Source organism: Schistocerca cancellata, chromosome 1, assembly GCF_023864275.1.
Source record: "Schistocerca cancellata isolate TAMUIC-IGC-003103 chromosome 1, iqSchCanc2.1, whole genome shotgun sequence".
NCBI lineage: Eukaryota > Metazoa > Arthropoda > Insecta > Orthoptera > Acrididae > Schistocerca > Schistocerca cancellata.
The window spans coordinates 1147450707-1147472705 of NC_064626.1; the positions used below are offsets into that span (position 1 = coordinate 1147450707).

General features: G+C 45.7%; 1 protein-coding gene across 1 annotated transcript in view; it reads left to right on the forward strand.

The window, feature by feature from the left end:
• Nucleotides 1-1187: 1187 nt before the first annotated feature.
• Nucleotides 1188-21999, forward strand: part of LOC126092962 (dnaJ homolog subfamily C member 8) — a 79948-nt gene continuing 59136 nt past the window's right edge. Inside the window, exon 1 of the mRNA XM_049908688.1 lies at nt 1188-1370. Coding sequence (XP_049764645.1) covers nt 1278-1370 — 93 coding nt within the window. The 5' untranslated portion in view covers nt 1188-1277. The remainder of the gene's footprint in view (nt 1371-21999) is intronic.

Genomic DNA, 21999 nt, shown 5'->3' on the forward strand with positions numbered 1-21999 from the left:
CTTCTCAGGTATTGTTGAAAGGAAAGTGCGAGTATTAGTTGAGGACCAATTGGATGAAAATCAGTGTGGGTTTAGGCCTCTTAGAGGTTGTCAGGACCAGATATTTAGCTTACGGCAAATAATGGAGAAGTGTTATTAGTGGAACAGGGAATTGTATCTATGCTTTATAGTTCTAGAAAAGGCATATGAACGGGTTCCTAGGAGGAAGTTATTGTCTGTTCTACAAGATTATGGAATAGGAGGCAAACTTTTGCAAGCAATTAAAGGTCTTTACATGGATAGTCAGGCAGCAGTTAAAACTGGGAATGAACTCTATAGATGTAGCAATCAGGGCGAACAGGCTTAGATGGTGGGGTCATGTTACACGCATGGGAGAAGCAAGGTTACCCAAGAGACTCATGGGTTCAGCAGTAGAGGGTAGGAGGAGTCGGGGCAGACCAAGGAGAAGGTACCTGGATTCGGTTAAGAATGATTTTGAAGTAATAGGTTTCACATCAGAAGAGGCACTGATTAGGGGATCATGGAGGAATTTTATAAGGGAGCTATGTTCCAGACTGAACGCTGAAAGGCATAATCAGTCTTAAATGATGATGATGATGATGATATTATGTATTCCAACAATAGAAACAATGAAACGAAACAATTTATAACAAATAATGAACAAAAGACAACTAATATCGACCAAGAAAACCACAAGAAACGATATATGTAGATCAGTGCACGATCGAGTATCGGGCGCAAATGAGCTTGCAAATCACGTGATCAACAACGGATGGATGACGTCAGCTTTCAAAACTTTCTTCCCGAGAAACATGAAGGTGCCGTGGCGTGACGGCCAGTGTGGATGCCGGCATTTGAAATGCATTGCAGAATGTCCTGATCTGACGTGACCTGACCTGACGTGACGTGACGTGATGTGACTGTGAGTGGTGTCATAAAAACAGAATGACAAAAATATGGGCATAGAGGAAAGCCAATCGATGTGTCAAAGTACTTTGGTCATTTATAAATGGACTCGTTCGCTTAAGTGAAAATAATATAATAATTCTTAAATTGGCGACAAACTTTGTTTTGCTTTAGTAATCTCTCTTACAGACGCGGATGTTTGATACTTATATCTTTCTTAAATTAGCGACGACCTTTGTTTTCCTTTAGTAATCTCTGCTACAGACCCCGAAGTTTGATATTAATATCTCTGGCAACTTTCAACTGTGGAATGGTGTCCCTCCATTTATGTTTCGTATGTGATGGAAATATTCTACTAGAAATTAAGTGAAATGGCTTCTAGTGGGCCGAGGTTAAACGCTGCTCCTGGCGGCGACGGGTTGGGAATCCACAAAGAAGTAGCTTTTAATGAATTTTATACGGAGGTACGTAGTTGTTGTGTGATATGAAAACTGTTTACGTTGTTGGTTGTGAAACAAGAGTGCATAGGGGCAAGTATCCGTAATGTGCTAGTATATGTATAAGTCTAGAAAAAAAAAGTTATGTGCAATTTTGCTATATAAACACAGTATTGAGGCAATGAGAGACAACAACAGTACTTAGTGAGGACATATTTTGTTATATGATGTGTTTCTAGGGTGTCAAATTTTGGTTTTAGTGTACTTTTGTTACTGAATGACGTTCGCATTGGTTGTAAACGGATCTTGGTCACGTAGTGTATAACACACGGGTTTCGGGCACAAACAGAAAAAACTTAGTAGCTAAAATAGAGTTTTGTTTTATTTATCAAGTGAGTGACAAATTATGTTTGTGGAGAAACTTTGAAATTGACCAAAGTTGCTGAATCTCGGTCCAGGGTTCTGTCTGGAAGTGTTCATGGCTTGGGAAATCTAGTCTCGATTTTCGGGATTGTGTTGACACATTTTTTTGTATTGCTAAATTTGTCAGCTGGTTGGTTGGCAAGTATATTTTTGTGAGGTATTTTATATTAATATGTATGTTGTGTGCTTGTGTACATAATTGTGCGGTCCTTGTATATTGAAATTGGTGGGGGTGTAAATTTTTATGAACGTTGTGCTTGTGTTGTTGGTGATTGCATTGGATTGTGTATAGGTATGGTGGAGGTTAATTTATTTTCATTTGTGGGTTTATGTTATTGATGCTCATTATGTGAGCAAGTTTCTCTGTTCTACTGTGGACAGCTCATCATTTGAAGTTGATACTGCCTTTAGTTAGTATTTGCTTGTTGATAATTTGTAGGAGTTTTAGACTCTCTTTTTTTAAAATAGATATTGGTCTCTAGAGTTGAGTCATATAGCACGTTTGTGGTTGCTGGTACCCTGTTAGTTTGCACGATTTTTTTTTTTCTCTAGATGCATTGTGGAATTTCTTTTGGGATTTGTGTGTCAATTTTTTGGGATTTCTGTTGTTTCAATTTGCCTGTCTTCCTATTCATATTGTTTGTTTGATTTTAGTTTGTTCCCGACCAGTATCTTCATTTTCGTGCAGTAGTCCTGTTAGCTTCAGTATTTTATTATAAAGAATTTGTACAATTTTTTATTGTTGGTTTTATTTTTGCACCTTGATATTTTTTAAGGTTTCGGGTTGCCATCATGAAATCATGTTTGTGTTGTATATTTGGGCTCAGCTTATCAGGGCTCAAAACTGACAAGTGGTACCTGTAGTGTCGGTTTATCCTTAATATGTACTTAAAGACCAGGCGAAGGACTATTGCATTGACAGCAGTAATCGTATCCATCTTGCACTACATAAGATTTCGAGAAGCTGTGATGTGCTATGGTGGGAATGGAGTATGGAGTTCATGGAAGGGGCACAGCAGCATCTTCACTGCGCAGAAGTCTTTAGCAGGTGTCTGTAGTATGTGTGGTAATGAAGAATGAAACTGTTTAATGTAAAAAGTTTTCTGGAACAAATAGTTATTTAAGGAACATTGTACAGGCGGGACGTACTGAATGAAGTAGTGCAGCTGTTAAGATACTGATGCTCCTCTGTCTGGCCATTCTGATTTGGGTTTTCCACAGTTTTGCTAGATCATGAGGTCAATGCCAAGATGGTTCCTTATGCTCATGGGTGGCCAACTGTACTATCTTCATAATGCATGTTATTTTTTGTTGTTAGATAATCCCAGGATGAATAAAGATAAACAACAGTAAATAAATGTGGTGTGGAAATCCCAAATGTGGTGTGGAAATCCCGCCCGTCTGCTTTGACCCATGACGTCACAAATATGGCAGAAACGACCATAAACCACGATTCCAATATGGCGCATATAAAGTCAGTACGTACACATTATGAGGACGAAAATACATCGACAAACACACACCTACACTTTCCACAAAAAGCCTAATGACACAAGTGCGAGAAATGGGGTGTTTTTGGGTGGGGGCAAACTAAATATAAACAAATGATATGAATATAATAGAGGGAAACATTCCACGTGGGAAAAATATATCTAAAAACAAAGATGATATGACTTACCAAACGAAAGTGCTGGCACGTCGATAGACACACAAACATACACACAAAATTCTAGCTTTCGCAACCAACGGTTGCCTCGTCAGGCAACGGTTGCCTCCTGACGAGGCAACCGTTGGTTGCGAAAGTTAGAAATTTGTGTGTATGTTTGTGTTTGTGTGTCTATCGATGTGCCAGCACTTTCGTTTGGTAAGTCACATCATCTTTGTTTTTAGATATAAATATAAACAAATTTAGACATCCACCCCCATACAAAACCACACAAAACGACGAAAAAAAAGACATCACAGAACTCCCCACATACCACTAAACACGATATCATCTGTAATCGGACACTTCCCATGACCTATATAGCTCAACAGCAACTCCCGATCCCATAAATTAGGATCAAACATTCCCCTTGGCCTATATAGCTCAGAAACATCTCCCGATACCAATATCAACATACACAGCCACACATTGGGATCGAACACTTCCCTTGACCTGCGCACTGTTAATTTTATGTCATATCCATTCCTGAACAAAAACAACTACTGATTAATTTTACTAAAATTACCACACAATGTACAGCGAACAACACTAAATTAACCATCACACAAAATCATTAACTCACTGAAACGAATTCTACTACAAACACAGCTGACACTCGAACAATTCTGGATAATGAGCAGAAGCAAACTGAACCCATTACACCACACAAACGAAAACCCTGAACATACCACCAGAGAGCACAACAAACCACAACACGACGACATCTACAAACACGCCACACTCACAAACCAAACTCCGTGCCGTCATGACGTCACACACGACAACACCCTTACGTTGCGGGTCAAAGCCGACGCGTGGGACTGGACACTTCTGTCGACCCTGTGGTGTTTTGGTAACTTGAAAGATCTCTCATATGATTCTGGAAGCTTCAAAAAGGAAGTGTATACAGATCATTTGCTATGATCTGGTATTGATATAAACCAAATCTGACAGTTCAATAGCGGATACCAGGGTGGCTGACTTTGTGGGTTTTTAGGACAAAATCTTTGAATTTTGTGGAAAGACTGATTGGATTGTGACTCAAGTTTTGAATACGTAGAGCTCAGAGTTGAGACAATCAGTCATTTGAGACTATATAAAGTGGCTCAAAAATATGAAACTGATTTTTTATTCGACACTCATTATTGAAGTGTTCGGACTATGCAAAAAATCGGCCAGATCTCTACACTGAATCCAGGTTTTAATGCAGCCGGGGTGAAACCTAGGGTATCATTTTAAATGCAGGTCTTTTGAATCTTAAGATTGCAGCTGCATTTGATATCCTATTGGAGAAAGCCAGTGTGTGTTTGAATAATTTAAATTTGAAAGGCCCAAATATCTCACAGCCAAGAAAAATACGTATGAGAATGAAACGTCATCTGTTGCTAAGAATTGTCTCATGAATGAAGATTTATGAAAGATATGTTTGAAATTCTTGTTCTTCTGAATCGGACTGATCCATGGTCTAGCAAAGAGAACCTAAGGCAACTATCCCATCTTGAATATACTAATTACATCCTCCCAGACATTTAGAATAGTTACTTGGAGTACAAACAGCATACTTTAACCTTGACAGGCTTTGAGCACAAACCGAAATGTTCAAACCATTATGAACAGGGCACCACCATGTAGGGTAGCCTCAATCATACAACTTATTGCTGAATGTGGTAGGGTTAAAGAACATGTCTAGGAAGCTATTTGACTACCCAGTCTGACTGTCACTTCCAGTATTGTCAGCATCTCTAAGAGATTACTTGGTGCTTTACGACTACTTAAAACTACTTCAAATCAACAATGACAGTCAAGACTCATCCATCCACTCTTTTATGTTAAGCGAGACAAGGCTGGGAAAATCATTTTTTGTGGATGTCATTAAAGAATTGTTTTCAAAATATTGGAAAGAGAAACTGTTTGTCTACCAAATGTAAACAAAATGAAGCTCACGGGTCAAAAACACTCTTAGCTGCACCATGGTTCCTTGTGGTTTCACGTACTGAAGATGGTCAGACGTTTGCTACAGTAAATCTGTTTGTTATCCCGAAAGGTGTTGATGCAGTTGCTGGCCCTGTGAAATCCTGCTCTAGTTTACACAATGGCACTTTTCTTTTGGACAGTACTTTTGATTCCCAAGCACAGCTGCTTGCAGCTTTGCTCCTCCACAGCTATTCTGTTCATGTCGTGGCTCAGAATGCTGAATTCTTCATATGGTGTTATTTACACTATGCTGCTCGATGGTCTGACTGAGGCAGAAATCCAAACATACCTCTCTGATCAGCTGTCATTGCAGTCCATCAGGTGGTGAAAAAGGTAGATGCAGCCTTAGTGCCACAAGCATTCTTTTTCTCATTTTTGATGTCTCCATCAAAGATCAGAGCAGGTTATGAAGTTATCACAGTCAGACTGTACATTCCAAACTTGATTCGCTGCTACCAGTTTCTTCTTTTCAACGACACTGGAATGTCCTGTTGACACTCGGCCAAATGTGTAACCTGTGGTAGGGACGCTCAAGAGGGAGATTGTTCGCCACCTCCTCTCCGCAGTATCAACTGCAATGCTGACCATGCTGGTGTCTCAAGATTGTTCCATGTATCTTGGTAAGTAGGCTTTCCAGGCGGCCCGGCTGAAGGAAAAAGTGCCTTACCCAATCGCTCGCAAGCTGTTGGCTGGTTGCAACCCAGTGTTCTACCATTTGGCACTTCCTTCATCTCGCTCCATGAAGGACATGGCCACGCACCACGGTGGCAAAATCATCCAGTGTCACGGTAGCATTCCCGTCTCCTCCTCCAGCTGTGCAACAGCCACCAAACTTTCACCTCATGGGGTGACGCCACCTGCTACACAACCGACAGGTGGAAAAGACAGAAGAAATACTCCTGCAATGGCTTCCTATGTCCCTCCAGCCAACAAACATGAGTCTTGGTAAGGCTCCAAAAAGTCAAATGGTCTTCCCCTTTGGCAGCTCGGAGATCCTCTTAGACCGTGACACCCTGGCCCCGACAGACCTCTGTCTCTCTGGTGCACACCACTTCGCAGACTGACAGAAGGAGAATGCCGATGCCTTTGTAGATCTTATGGAGCAGGATTCTTCAGCCTCTGTGCCCTTTAGCAGTGAATCTTCAAAAGCAGCACTCGGCAGCCGCCAAGGTGACACCCCGTCAGTTTTTCCCTCCTCCCCATTGCTTGCCATGACTCTCCTCCAGAGGAACACGGGTGGCTTCAACCCAACAGAGGACTTACGGCTGCTCTCACAAACGCAGCATCTGCTTGTTCTCTGCCTCTAGGAAACAAAATTGTGTTCTCACAACCGTTTTGACCTCTCGCGTTTCTTCCCCGTACGCATTTAATCCCCACCCCTCCACACCCCCCACCCTCTCATCTCCTTCCTCCCAAGGATAGCATTCCATCTCATGGGGGAGTTATGCTGCTCATCTGGGATGACATTCATAGTCAACCCATCTCTCTGACTGCCCGGTTTCAAGCTGTTGGAGTCCGAATTTTCCTTCCTCACTTGACCTTTCCGATCCCTCCGTCGTTCGATGTCATCAGGGCGGACTTCCTCCAGATTATTGGGCAGCTCCCTGACCCCTTTCTGCATCTTGGTGACTTTAATGCACACCATTCCTTATTGTGTTCTCCCAGAACCTGTCTTAGATGGGCCCTCTTGGCTGACCTTCTCAATCACCTTAACGCCATCTGCCTTAACAACATGGGAGCACCCATGTTCCTTTCAGACTACCCCCCCTCCCCCCCCCCCCCACACACACACACGCCTATACACCTATTCCCATTTGGACTTATCCTTCTGCAGTGCCCAGCTTGCCCATTGTCTCGAGTGATCCGTTTTCTCTTATGTGTACTCGAACGATCATTTCCCGTGTGCTATCCATTTGCTGACTCCTACCCAACCTACGTGCATGCCCAAATGGCAGATTTGTAAGGCCAACTGGTGGCTTTACTCCTCCTTGCCGAGCTTCGACGGACAGAAACTTTCTTGGTCCTCTCACATGTCTTATCTACCCACCCGCTGTATGCAGTCCCTCAGTGTCCTACGTGTCCCCCCCCCCCCCCCCCCTTCGGGTCTGGGGGTTACAATAGGCCTGCGGTATTCCTGCCTGTCGTACGAGGTGACTAAAAGGAGTTTCACACGTTTCGGCCTTTATGTGACGGTCCCCTGTAGGGTTTGACCTCCATTCTTAAAAATTTTCACTAAGAGCAAGCCAATTGGGCAAGGGCGCCTTACAGGGTGCATCACGTCCATCGTGCATTGAGATCTTCAGCCCACTTGCTTGTCGTCGCATTGCAGTCCTGCCCATTCTCCATCTCTCTTGGGCGAGGGCAACTTCCTGGCTGCATTTTCCACCAGGCACTGTGCAGTGTTAATTTCTTTGTCGACGATGACCATGGACTTCCTTGCACCTGATATCCAGCACGGTAGCCAGTCCGTTGTGATGGGGCCGCCATGTACCCTGTTGGTTGTAGCCCCCTGACCACACAGGGACTGCTCTGCTGATGCCTGCACCATTAACTCCCCACGTATGCCAAGGGGTAGATGCCCATCCCCCTGGGGCATCGGGGCTCCCATCAATGGCCATCCTACCAGCTGGCCTTTGCTGCAGCTGGGTGGCGCCCGTGGGGAGGTCCCCTGGTCGGAGTGGGTGGCATCAGGGTGGATGTCACGCGGTGAAGTGTAGTCCATCATCTCTTGCTGGGGGTGAAACACCAGCAGTCTCTTAGCAATCACGAGTTCAAATCAACACACAGAAGTACGACCCCAAATCGTTCCCCCTCCCTTGCCACACCATGGGAGGAACATCAGGCTAAGGATGGCAGCAGGTCTTATTTGCCCTGGTACCTTGTATGATCGAGAGCTGATGGGGAATCTTTCGTGACGAAGAAGCCTTGGTTTTTTTTTTTAGAATTTAGAGGACAAGTTCGAGGAGGTGGAGGGCCTGTCCAAACTGAGATCTGGCTCAGTCTTGATCAAAACAGCATCCTCTGCCCAGTCACGGGAGTTACTCACTTGTGACAAGCTGGGGTATGTTTCTGTAACCATCACACCCCGTAAGAGCTTAAATATGATACAGGGTATCATATTTCACCGAGACCTTCTTTTGCAGTCCGATAATGCGCTGCGCGCTAATTTAGAGTGGCAAGGTGTACTTTTCGTCCGGCAAGTCCTCCAGGGTCCGAGGGATAATCAGGTTGCCATCGGTGCCTTCATATTGGCCTTTGAGGGTGATACATTGCCCGAGAAGGTCAAGGTGATGGTCTACCAGTGTTATGTGAAGCCCTGCATCCCTCACCCAATGTGGTGCTTTAAATGATGACTGCAGGATTCTCCAGAAAGAAAGGAAAATCATGGAGTACAAGGCCGTGGACAGACTGACCTACACTGAGGCTAAGAGGAAATTTGAACGCCTGCCTCCTGTGCGCATGACATTGTTTTATGCCACCGCTACAAAACTTCTGGCACCATCAGCTCCTCCAACCCAGGTCACCTCTCAGAGCTGGAAGACTACACCTGCACCCTTGATGATGGGCGCATTTCCCTCCCTGTTGCTCCTGCACCACCTACTTCAGCAGAAACACCCCCCAACCATCGGGAACATCCGTCCCCACTTCTAAGCCAGAGAAGCAGTCTTCTTTGGCTTCTCTTGCTAGGAAGGGGTCCCTTGGGTCACTCCCTTCCCAGGTTTCTTCTAGTGGGAAAGACGACAGCTGCCAGTGGCTGAAGAGCCCAAAAGCAGCTGGTCATAGGGCTTCACAGTCCTCCTCAGTCCTGGAGACTGAATCAAAGAAGCCCTCCCAGCTAGAGAAACCAAAGGAACAGCGCAAGGAATCGAATAAGAAGACCCCTAAGAACAAGGAAATTGCGGTGGCATCCACACCACTGCTACCTACAAGCTCTGTGGCTGAGGATGGGGTGGAGATTTTGGCGTCCACTGAGGACCTAGATCTCGCCAGACCCTCAGACGCAATGGATATAGACTGCTCAGGCAATAAATCGGTGGCAGCAGGTGTCTCTGAGGTGTAAACTGCCTCATTGAATGTTCCATGCCTTCTCAGTCTCATGATGTCATCCTCCAGTGGAATTGCGGCGGTTTTTTCTGCTGCCTGGCTGAGCTAAGGCAACTGTTAAACTTTACCTCTACTATCTGCATTGTTCTCCAGGAAACTTGGTTCCCAGCAATGCGGACCCCTTACCTCCGCAGCTATAAGGGATATTACAGCAACCATAGCGACTATAATAGAGTGTCAGTTGGAGTTTGCCTTTGTCCTAAACTCGGTCTGTAGTGAACATGCACCCCTTCAAACTCTTCTTGAAGCTGTGGCTGTCAGAATAAGGACGCCGCAGGAAATAACTGTTTGCAATGTATGTCTTCCTCCAGATGGTGCAATAGCCCTGAATGTGTTAGCTGCACTGATTGATCAACTCCCTAAACCTTTCCTACTTTTGGGAGATTTTAATGCCCATAACTCCTTGTGAGGTTGCACTCTACTTGCTGGCAGGGGCAGAGATGTCGAAACTTTACTGTCGCAATTCGACCTCTGCCTCTTAAATACTGGGGCTGCCATACGTTTCAGTGTGGCTCATGGTACTTACTCGGCCATTGATTTATCAATTTGCAGCCCAGGACTTCTCCCATCTATCCACTGAAGTGCTCATGACGACCTGTGTGGTAGTGACCACTTCCCCATCTACCTATCACTTCCCCAGCGTCAGGCACACAGATGCCTGCCCAGATGGGCTTTGAACAAGGCGGACTGGGGAACTTTCACCTCTGCTGTCACCGCTGAATCTCCCCCACACGGTAACATCGATGTGATGGTTCAGCAGGTGACTAGCACAATTGTTTCTGTGGCAGAAAACACTATCCCTTGCTCTTTAGGGTGCCCGAGGTGTAAGGCAGTCCCTTGGTGATCACCGGAAGTCGCTGAAGCAATTGAGCAGTGTCGGAGAACACTGCAGTGGCATAAGCGACACGCTTCCCTGTAGCACCTCATAGCCTTTAAACGGCTCCATGCCCGTGTTCGCTACCTTACCAAACAATGGGAGAAGGAGTGTTGGGAGAGATACATCTCCACCTTTGGGTGCCACACGTCACCTTCCCAAGTCTGGGCAAAGATCAGATGTCTTTTCGGGTACCAGGCCTCAACAGCTGTCCCCGGTGTTACCATAAATAGTGAGTTATGTACCTTCACAAACGTGATTGTCGAGCACTTTGCCCAGTTCTCTGCGTTGGAGAATTACCCCCTAGCCTTTCGCACACTCAAACGTCCTCTCATTCACTACACGCTGCAGTGAATTCTATAATGACCCATTTACAGAGTTTTCTCCTTAGAGCCCTTGCACATTGCCCCGACACAGCTCCTGGGCCTGATCTCATCCACAGCCACATGATTAAACATCTCTCATCTCATTTCAAGCGACAACTTCTCGTCATCTTCAACCGTATCTGGTGTGATGGTGTCTTTCCATTGCAGTGGCAGGAGAGCACCATCATTCAGGTGCTCGAACCCGGTAAAAACCCGCTTGATGTTGATAGCTGTCAGCCTATCGGCCTCACCAACGTTCTTTGCAAGCTGCTGGAACGTATGGTATGTCGGTGGTTGGGTTGGGTCCTGGAGTCACGTGGCTTGCTGGATCCATGTCAGGGTAGCTTCCGCCAGAGTAGCTCTACCACTGATAATCTTGTGTCCATTGAGTCTGCTGTCCGAACAGCCTTTTCCAGACGGCAACACGTGATTGCCGTCCTTTTTTTACTTACCTAAAGCATACCACACAACTTGGCGACATCACATCGTATCCTTGCCACATAGTATGAGTGGTGTCTCCGGGGACCACTCCCAATTTTTATCGAAACTTCCTGTTGCTCTGTGCTTTCCGTGTCCAAGTTGGTGACTCCCATAGTTCCATCCATATCCAGGAGAATGGAGTCCTGTAGGGCTCTGTGTTGAGTGCCTCTCTTTTTTCAGTGGCCATTAACGGTCTAGCAGCAGCTGTCGGGCCCTCCGTCTCAACCTTCTCTGTATGCAGACGACTTTTCGTACTGCTGCTCCAGTACTGTTGTTGCTGAGCTGTGCCTCCAGGGAGCCATCCACAAGGCACAGTCATGGGCTCTAGCCCACAGCTTCCAGTTTTCATCCGCAAAGTCGTGTGTCGTACACTTCTGTCAGTGTCGTGCCGTTCACCTGGAACCCGCACTTTACCTTAATGACGATCCACTCACTGTAGTGGAGACATATCAATTCCTAGGACTGGGTTTTGATGCTCGATTGACTTGGCTCCCTCATCTTCATCAGGTTAAGCAGAAGTGCTGGCAGCACTTCAATGCCCTCAGTTGCCTGAGCAACACCAATTGGGATGCAGATCGCAGTATGCTGCTACAGTTCTACAGAGCCCTTGTCCAATCCCGAATTGACTATGGGAGAGTGTGGTTTATGGTTCGGCAGCGCCTTCAGCATTGCATTTACACTGTGGGGTTCAGTTAGTGACAGGAGCTTTTAGGACGAGTCCGATGACCAGCGTACTGGTGGAGGCTGGTGTCCCTCCACTGCAGATCAGACGTGCGCAATGCTCGCCAGTTATGCAGCACACATTCATAGTTCCCTGAGCATCCTAATTACCGTCTCCTTTTCCTCCCCGCGGCAGTCCATCTCCCGCATCGGCAGCCCAGATCGGGGCTAACGATTGCGGTTCGCGTGTGGCCCCTTCTCTCCGAACTGGATTCCTTCCTTTTACCACCTCTACTTGGGGTCCATTCACGTACACCTCCATGGTGTACATCTCGGCTGCAGCTTTGTCTGGACCGTTTGCATGGCCCTAAGGACTTCGTTAACTTCAACGCACTCCGCTGTCACTTCCTCTTGATTCTTGACATGTTCTGGGGCTCTGAAGTGGTTTACACCGACGGCTCAATGGCTGATGATCATGTAGGCTTCAAATATGTTCATGGAGGACGTATTCAGCAGCACTCCTTGCCAGTTGGCTGCAGTGTTTTCACTGCAGAGCTGGCGGCCATATCTTGTGCTCTTGAGTACATCCGCTCATGCCCTGACATTGAGCAGCCTACAAGCTATCGACCAGTACTACCCTCGCCACGCTCTGGTAGCTTCCATTCAGGAGTCCATCTATGCCCTGGAACAGTCCCGCCGTTCTGTGGTGTTTGTGTGGACCCCGGGACACTTCGGAATCCCCAACAACGAACTTGCTGGCCAAACAGGCAATGTGGAAACTGTTTCTGGAGATAGGCATCTCTGAAGCTGACCTGCATTCTGTCTTACACCACAGGGTTTTCCGGCTTTAGGAGATGGAATGGCATAACAGTACGCACAACAAACTGCATGTCATTAAGGAGACTGTGAATGTGTGGAAGTCTTCCATGCGGGCCTCTCGCAGTGAATCAGTTGTTCTCTACTGGCTCCGCATTAGCCATACGTGGTTAACGCACGGTTACCTAGTCTGTTGCGAGGACGCACCTCAGTGTTGCTGTAGCTCCCAAATGACAGTCATCCACCTCTTGCTGGACTGCCCACTTTTAGCCGCTCTGCGGCAGACTTTTAACTTTCCCAGCACCCTGCCTTCGGTGTTGAGCGACAGTGCCTCCACAGCAGCTTTAGTTTTATGTTTTATCCATGAGAGTGGGTTTTATACTTCTATGTAGGTTTTAGCGCATGTCCTTTGTCCCTCTGTGTCTTCCACCCTAGTGCTTTTAGGGTGGAGGTTTCAATGTGTTGCAGAGTGGCTGGCTTTCCCTTTTTACTCGTGGTTGGCCAGCCACTGTAATCTACTTTAATGTTTTACTCTCTTCTGTTTCTAGTGTCTCTCTGTTGTTTTCTTGTCCTCTTTTGTTCCTTTTAGTGTTCGTTGCCTTACCTTCGTTCTTGTAGCTTTTCCTTTCTTTCCGTTTTATGTTATATATTTCATCCGTTTTATTCTCACACTTGTTGTGGCATTGTTTTATTAGGAACACGGGACTAATGACCTCGTAGTTTGGTCCCTTCTCCCGCCTTTAAACCAACCAACCACTCGTATGTGTCCTCAGTGGTACTTCCTGGGAAGTGGATCAGGCAACCCTCCTCCATTTGTACCAGTCCCTTGTCCGTTCGAAACTAGACTATGGGTGTTTCATTTATGCAATTGCACGTCTGTCCATCTTACGCCGCGCAATACAATCCACCACCGTGGCATCCATTTGGCCACTGGCACCTTTTACACTATCCGGTTGAGCGTCTGTGTGCAGAAGCTGCAGAACTACCGCTGTCATACTGCCGTGACTTCCTCCTCATCAGATATGCACGCAGTTTGTCTGCCATGCCTGTGCACCCTTCTTATGCCTCCTCCTTAGATGACTCCTTTGATCGCCAGTATGGGGCACATCCCTCTTCTCTGTTAACTTGTGGAGCTCGTTTTCGGCTCTTGCTCCAGCAGCTTAACTTCACGCTAACTGCCACTTTTCTAATGTGTTTGAATCCTTCACAATGTTGGCTTCATACAGTGGCCCATTTTCACCTCGTCCTTCATTCACTTCCTAAGGACACTACTCCAACTTCGCTCTATTGCCATAAGTTTAAAGACCTGTGCAATAGTACTTTTGCATACACCAATTGCTCTTAGACTGACCGTGGTGTCTGGTGTGCTTCTGTCATAGGCACTGCTTCCAGAACAGTGCTCAGTATTTACAGCAGAACTCTTCACCCTGTATCAGGCACACAGTACATCCAGAAACACGGGCTTTTCAATTGCATCATCTGCTCAGACTTTCTGTGCGCCTCAGAGCCTCTGTGTGCTGTACACTGTCCATCCCTTAACACAACGGGTCCAGGAAAGTTGTCACTTGCTCATTCTTTATGGAGACACTGTGATGTTTAAATGGGTTCCTGGTAATGTTGATCTGACAGGAAAAGAGGCTGTTGATGATGCTGCTGCTAAGGCTGCAGTCCTGGTACCTCGGCCAACTAGTTCTTCCATTCCCTCTCTGCTTTTCCGTCTGTCAGCAGGTGCTATCACTTTGGCATCACCACTGGTCTACTGTTCATAGGAACAAGCTCTGGGAAATCAAACCTCTTCCATCGGCTTGGACAACGCCCTCTCGGCCCTCTCACTGTGAGTAAATAATTTTTAGGGGGGTTGCATATTGGGCACTGTCTTTTTAGCCATTGCCATGTAAGTGTTGCTCCCCCACCACTTTGTGATTGCCCTCAACCTTTGATGGTTTGCCTCTTTCTGACGGATTGCCCTTTTTTAACTACTTACTTTCCGGTTTATGTTTACCGTCGGAGTTATCGGCCATTTAGCGAATGACGCGTGGGCTGTTGACTGCATTTTACTTCTTATGTCGTAGCAATATGGCAAGAGACATTTAATCTTTAGTTCAGAACATCTGTGTCTCAGAGGCGTATTCTATGAACCTTTTTCCAAGTAACAGTTTTTCGCTGTCTTTCCTTCCATCGATTTTAATGTGTAGTCGCTTTCAAATGCTTTTTTGTCTTTGTTTTCTATGGTTCTGACATGTGCGCATATGATCCTAGTCGTTTCTATACCCTAAAAAAAAAAACAGACTATTAGAGAACTTAGAATGTTGATAAGTTTATTTCTCAGAGATATAGTTGGGGAACTTTGACCAGTCTGTGATATCTTGTCAACAACAAAAGATATATGGGAATCAAACTGCATGAAAAAAGTAAAGACCTGCCCATTAATGGTGTTTATTTTTATTACAACCTTTTTTTTACAAGCGATTGAAAAAAAGACGCTCAGTGGGGAAGATGCAGCTTTGGCCAATTCAGCCCATATAGCTAACAGAAACGCTTCACTCAGACATCAAAGACCATACTTCTGGGTAAAAAAAAGTGTTTAAGTCTCTTCCAGTTTGCTTCCAGTTGAACAAATAAGACAAGATTAAAGCATTTTGTGAGAATGTTTTTGACAATGTGAGAACTTTGGTTGAAATCATGAAAACAAAAAAGTTCCTGGATGAATCTGATCATTCCTGGTTAACAAAAACTTTTTCTTCACTATTTTTACTAAAGTTGAATGGCCCACTGCTGACTCATTTTGATACTTCAAAATACGTGAAATCTTGGCCACTTTGTGGACAGCACTCTGCTGTGGACACCAAGCACAAAGTGGGAGGGGGAGAAGAAATATACAGCGAGAACCTTTCAGAGCTTTGGGCAATTTTATAAACACTAAGTTACAACAGCTAAGATTTTACCTTTTTGAGTATATTATAGTTCAAATTAACACCTGTTTCTGTTACTGTTACTGTAACTTCTTTTTCTAAAAAAATAAAAAACTCAGAAATAGTATTGTTCTTAATTAAACACCTAATAAAAGATTGTTGATGTACAGAGGAGCTTCTGTAGCAGTACAAATGTAGTATTCACAGTTTTAAAATGCTCAGAAAAACATTAAAATGTTCATTAGGACACTAAAGATGTAGCCATAGATTGCTTCATTAAAACCTTGCTACATGAACAATGTCTCTAAACTTGGAGGCAACAGTGATTCTGCAATTGAAACCCAGCAAGGATCTTCCTAGATACGGATGTACAAAACGCACAGGTGCTTCTAGTGTGGATTTTGACGGTATCACTCCTCTTGATAATCTGATTATACCACAGGTGGCCATATGAGAATTTTTCCTATATCGAATTCACTATGTTGGTGTACTGTTTGGCCAGGAACAGAAGGTACTGTTTGTCTTCACAAATGTGGGCTGACAAGTGCATTGCCTCAATTCTTGTTCAGTCCATCCTGGGGGAGCATTACTCCTACAATTAAGTCATTAATGCCACAACAGACCTATGAGATTTTAGTGTGTTAAGAGTTAGTCAGTCCAAATGCATCACCATTATGATTTTACAGTAGTTCCATTCTTCGGTGCACAGAAAAACAGGGCGATGACTTGGTGTGTCTTTACACATAACATCTCTTGCCTCTTGGCAGGTAGTGTTGGCATTGGTGTGTGTTTGGAATTATTGGCTCTCCATTCAGATTTGGTTTTTGGGGGGAGGGGGGGCAGTGAGTCTTCCTCGCACTCGTAAGAATTGACACTGCCAGGTGGTGCAAAAAATTTCTGACATGTGAAAACTGTTTCATGTAATCACTCTTTTAATTGTTCATCCTTGCCGTTCACTCTTACCAGGCTTGTGAGGAAAGATTTCCACATTCAGTTGTAATTGCGCATGCTAATATTCAGTAAGGGCACTTAGGACCATGTTGTTTAGGACCTCATTTTAACTTTATGATAATTCCAAATAAAGAATTGATATTCAAATGTAAAATCTTTTTGGAATGTAATTAATGCAGTGTTCACTTGTCAGTTCCTTCACACCTGCCACTGACCAGCCTGCTCAAGGTTTTCTCATGTTTCACTTGTAACTTAAATGAGTTTATAATAGGTGTAGTGTTCGTGGCTCCTATGGTAACATCTGCAGACAGAATTCGTAATTCTGAAATCGTTAATATTCTAAAGTAGCTGTTGGACAAATTTCCTCCTTAAAACATTTTGCAATGGCAAGCACCATCCTGTCATCAGTCAGATGCTGTGGTTAGGTGTGATTTTGTTCGATGAAATCACCACAGTTGCGCTGCCATACATAAGCATTATGGATCTTGTCTTTGTATACGTGCGCAATCAAGATCTGTGTGGAAAGACATGAGGATGTCTAGAAGGACGGGAATTCACAGTTGAACTGCTCACATAGATATAAGCTGTAAAATAATAATGAGTGGTTACATCTTTCACAAGAAATAAGGAATGTGTTCTAAAGTAGAAAAAGAATAGAATGTTCAAGTTTCGACAGTTAATGTTTTCAGCCTGAAGGTTGGTTTGAGCAGGGCAGTGCTTTTAGACATTGTCCTATGCTGTTGGTTTCTTCTTACCTTTGAACTGACTTATTCAGCCAGTTATCTGCATCTGGATACATTTTCTACAAGCTGTCTTATGGTGCTTGGGGATGGATACCATGAACCACTACTACACATTTCCTTTCGCAGTCCACTTAAAGATAATGAGGGGAAAAAACACTATCTACACGCGTCTGTATGAGCCCTACTTTCTCCTATCTTTGTGGTCCTCACGTGAAATCTACGTTGGCAGCAGTAGAAATGCCCTGCAGTCAGCTTAAAACGCCAGTTCTCTAAATTTTCTCGATAGTGTTTCACAAACAGAATGGAGTCATCACTTCAGATATTGCCATTTGAGTTCTGGAAACATATCTGTAGTACCCAAGTGTCGGTCAAATCTAACGGTCCAGCTCTTAATAGCTTCAAAGTCTTCCTATCAACTTTGGTATGGATCCCAGACACTAGCATTACTCAAAAATGGGTGACACTGGTGTTCTATATGTGGTCTCCTTTTTCTGTGCAACAAATGTGAAAGATTGCTGCTTACTCTGTTAGTCAGTTCAAGTATGTATATAGAGAATCTATATCTACATCCATTTACTTCGCTTGGAATCCGCAGTTCGGCAAGCTTCTTCCCAGCGCCGCCATTTGGTTGCAGTGTTTTTTGACCTTCGCAAGGCCTATGACACGGCCTGGCGCCATCACATCTTACTTACCCTTCATCAGTGGGGTCTTCGGGGCCCACTCCCGAGTTTTATCCGCCAGTTCCTGTTCCATCGGTCATTCAGAGTTCGAGTTGGTACTGTTATTAGTTCTCCACGGACCCAGGAAACTGGCATCCCACAGGGTTCTGTCTTAAGTGTCATTCTTTTCCTCATTGCTATCGCTGGACTTGTGGCCTCTATCGGTCCTTTGGTCGCCCCTGCCCTGTATGTGGATGATTTCTGCATTTGGGTTAGTTCCTCCTAGATGGCATCTGCAGAACGGCAGCTCCAGGGAGCTATACGGCGTGCCTCTGCATGGACCCTCTCACACGGGTTTCAATTCTCTCCTTCAAAATCGCGGGTGGTCCTCTTCTGTCGCCGTACTACAATCCACCCTGATCCAGAGCTCTATCTCGATGCACGACGATTGCCTGTGGTCCCACAGTTTCGTTTCCTGGGTCTTCTTTTCGACAACAAGCTCACTTGGCTGCCCCATATCAGACTTCTGAAGGTAGGATGTTTCCATAAACTCAATGTCCTTCGCTTCCTTGCCCACTCCCCTTGGGGTGCGGACTGTTCCCTCCTTCTCTGTCTTTATCGTGCTCTAGTTCTGTCTCGCTTGGACTATGGTTGTCAAGTTCATGGTTCAGCTGCTCCTTCCACACTGCGCGTGCTGGATCCAGTCCACCATTGTGGTATCCGTTTGGCCACCTGTGCCTTCCCTACTAGCCCTGTTGATAGTCTCCTGGTTGAAGCTGGGATTCCCCCCCCCCCCTTTCTGTTGGGCGGTCCCAGCTTCTGGTGTCTTATGCACTTGCTATCCGTTCCTCTCCCACTCATCCTTCCTATTCTATCCTGTTCCCAGACCATGGACGTCGCCCACCAATTCCCGCCCTCGGGCGGGTTTACCGGTTGGGCTCCGCCTTGCGTCTCTTTGCCGTGATTTTCAGCTTCCTTCTTTGTCCTGTCTTCCTCGCTCCCTCCCCTCCACCCCCCTCCCACCACCCCTTGGTTAGTTCCTCGGCCTCGAATTCGGATGGATCTCTGCTGAGGTCCGAAAGATTCCATCCCCCCGATAGTGTTCCGTTCCTTTTTCCGCCAAATTTTATGAGAGTTTCGGGATGCTGTTGTTTTTTTACACTGATGGCTCTAAATCTGCTGATCATGTGGGGTATGCCTTCACGTCCTCTGTTGGAACGGAAAATCATCTGCTGCCACCTACATGTGGGGTGTTTACTGCGGAATTGATGGCAATTTCCCAGGCCCTTACCTTTATTAAACAGTCCCAACACAGCCGCGTTTTGTTATCTACAGACTCGATAAGTGGCCTTCTTGCTATTGACCGGTGTTTTTCGCACCATCCCTTGCTCTCTGCCATCCATGACCATCACGCTGATATTCACCGTGCTGCTTGTTCCATTGACTTCCTTTGGGTCCCTGGCCATGTGGGTATCCCGGGTAATGAGCTCACTGATCGTTTGGCTGGGGGAGCAGTCACTTACCCCCCGTTTTCTGTAACCCCTCCTGCAGCGGATTTATGGCTTCACATCAAATCCCAATTTGCGCAGTCATGGGCCAAGTCTTGGGAGGCTACTCCCCTGTCTAATAAACTTCGTGCAATTAAGGTGACACCAGGCCCGTGGTGTTCTTCCTTTCGCCTCTCCCGAAAGGACTCGACCACACTGTGTCATCTCCGCATTGGCCATACCAGGCTGACCCATGGTTTTCTTTTGCGTGATGAGCCACCCCCACTTTGTGGTTGTGGAGCCTTCCAGTCAGTCGCCCACATTTTGGTTGACTGCCCCCTTCTTTTGGCTCTGCGTGCTAAGTACAGACTCCCCACACTTTACCTTTGATGTTGGCTGACGATTCCCGGATGGCCTATCTGGTTCTAGGTTTCCTCTGGGAAAGTGGTTTTTATTCTCAGTTTTAAGGTTTTTAATCTTTCTCCGGTGTTGGGGCAGGGCGGTGAGTGTTTGGGTGTCTCCCACTGTAAGCCGTGTTTGGAGATTCCTGACTCACCTCCCTGACAGAGATCCTCTTTTCTTCCCCTTTTACTCTGTTTTTACCCCCCCCCCCCCCCCCCGCCTTTTTTTTGTAAAGGATTGATTAGTTTCCTTTTCCCATACGTACTTCTACATTCTAGCGGTTGCATCTTTTAAGTCACAGGTGGTCTTGCCTATACTGCTTCAGCATAGCGTTGGGTTCCTTCTCTTGCTGCCTTTCCTCATTTTGTTTCTACCATTGACAACATGACTGCCCTTTTACGTTTTTAGCCCTTTCCCTTTTATTGTTCTGACTTTCCTGAGATGTCACATTAGCGGAATGGACCACATTTGAAACAAGGGACTGATGACCTTGCTGTTTGCTCCCTTAAACCCCAAACAACCAACCAACCAACCAATTTGTCCTTCCTCGTACCTCTCTTGGTGTTCTTACTTATGTAGACCTGGCTACCTATGTTGTTTCCTGTATTCCAATTCTAAATTTTCTCTATGTAGTGTGAGCCATTTGAGGAAGAACTCCCTCCCTAGTATCTATGGTGTGGATACCTCCCCCCCTCTTCCTTTCCTCGCCATAGTCCCCACCCTGCTAGGTTACAAGCACGTATGGCCAGTCTGTGTTGTGGGGCTGTTATGTATCCATTGGGCTGAGTTCCCTCTCAACACTGGGATCACATTTCTGATACATAAGCTGCTGCATGCTCATGTATGCCTAGGAGCAGTTGCTTGTCATCCTGAAGCATCGGAGTGGGTGGTATCAGGGCGGACGCATTGTATACGAAACATATCAAGCTCTAAAAAACTGGCCATTCTTCTATGGCCGTCCCTTTGGTTGGTAATAGATTATTTAATGCTGCTTCCTACGGCCATGTAGCCCTCCCTCCCACCTCCCCGCTCCTCCTTCACCACTCCATCCCCCCCCCCCTCACCCTCCCTTGGCAAGACACTGGGAGGGGGAGGAGAGTCAGGCTCGCCAGCTTGGGTGAAACGCTTTCGCATCTACCTGGTCTGCACTAGGACAGACAGGCACACGTTCACCACCACAACACTGTAATTTTTGTTGGATAATTTTGATGATAAGTTTGGCAATGTGGAGTCTCTCAGTAAGACGTGGTCAGGTTCATTTTCGATCAGAACTACTACTGCTGCCCGATCTGCAGCCCTTCTTGCTTGTGATGATCTTGGTAACTACCTGGTGTCTATTAATCCCCACTAGTCTTTGAGTATGGTTCAAGAAGTCTTTTTGATAGGGACCTCACTCTTCAAAACTGATGAGAAACTCAAGGCCAATCTGAAATGATGGAGCATTTGTTTCATTTGGTGTGTTCAGAAAGGTTGTAAGGACAATCACACTGAAACCAGTGCCTTTATTCTGGCATTTCAGGAAGATAACCTCCCAGAGAAGGTCAAGGTTACGTATTATCGTTGTGAGTGAAGCTGTATGTCCCACAACCCATAAGGTGTTTGTGGTTCTTGCGTTAAAGGCAAATGTTGTCATTTATGTGGTGAATGTGGACACCCATTCCATGAGAGGAGCCCTTGTGTTCCACGTCCCGCGTGTGTTACTTCTCATGGCTGTCACTCTCCACACTCACCAGATGGCCCAACTTCAAGAAGGAAAGGAAGATACAAGAGGATAAATCCCTTAATCATTTATCTTACACTGAGGCTCATTGGAAATATGACATTTCACCCTGTGCTGATGACTTCTACTATTGCATCTTTTACATCCTTTCTCCCTCTTCCTTACCCCCCACCCTATCTCCCCCTCCCACACCTTTCCTTGCAGGTGCCGCTCACCCTCTCCAGTCCTCCTTCAGTGTCCACTGGTGATGGGGCTCCTCCTGGCACCCCTTCTCTGGGGCCTCTCATGTCAGAGGCCCCCTACCACAACTTGACCACAGGACACACAGTCTGTGCATCCCAAGGTCACCGGCTCTCTTTCAGTTCTGGATCTTGCAGGAGC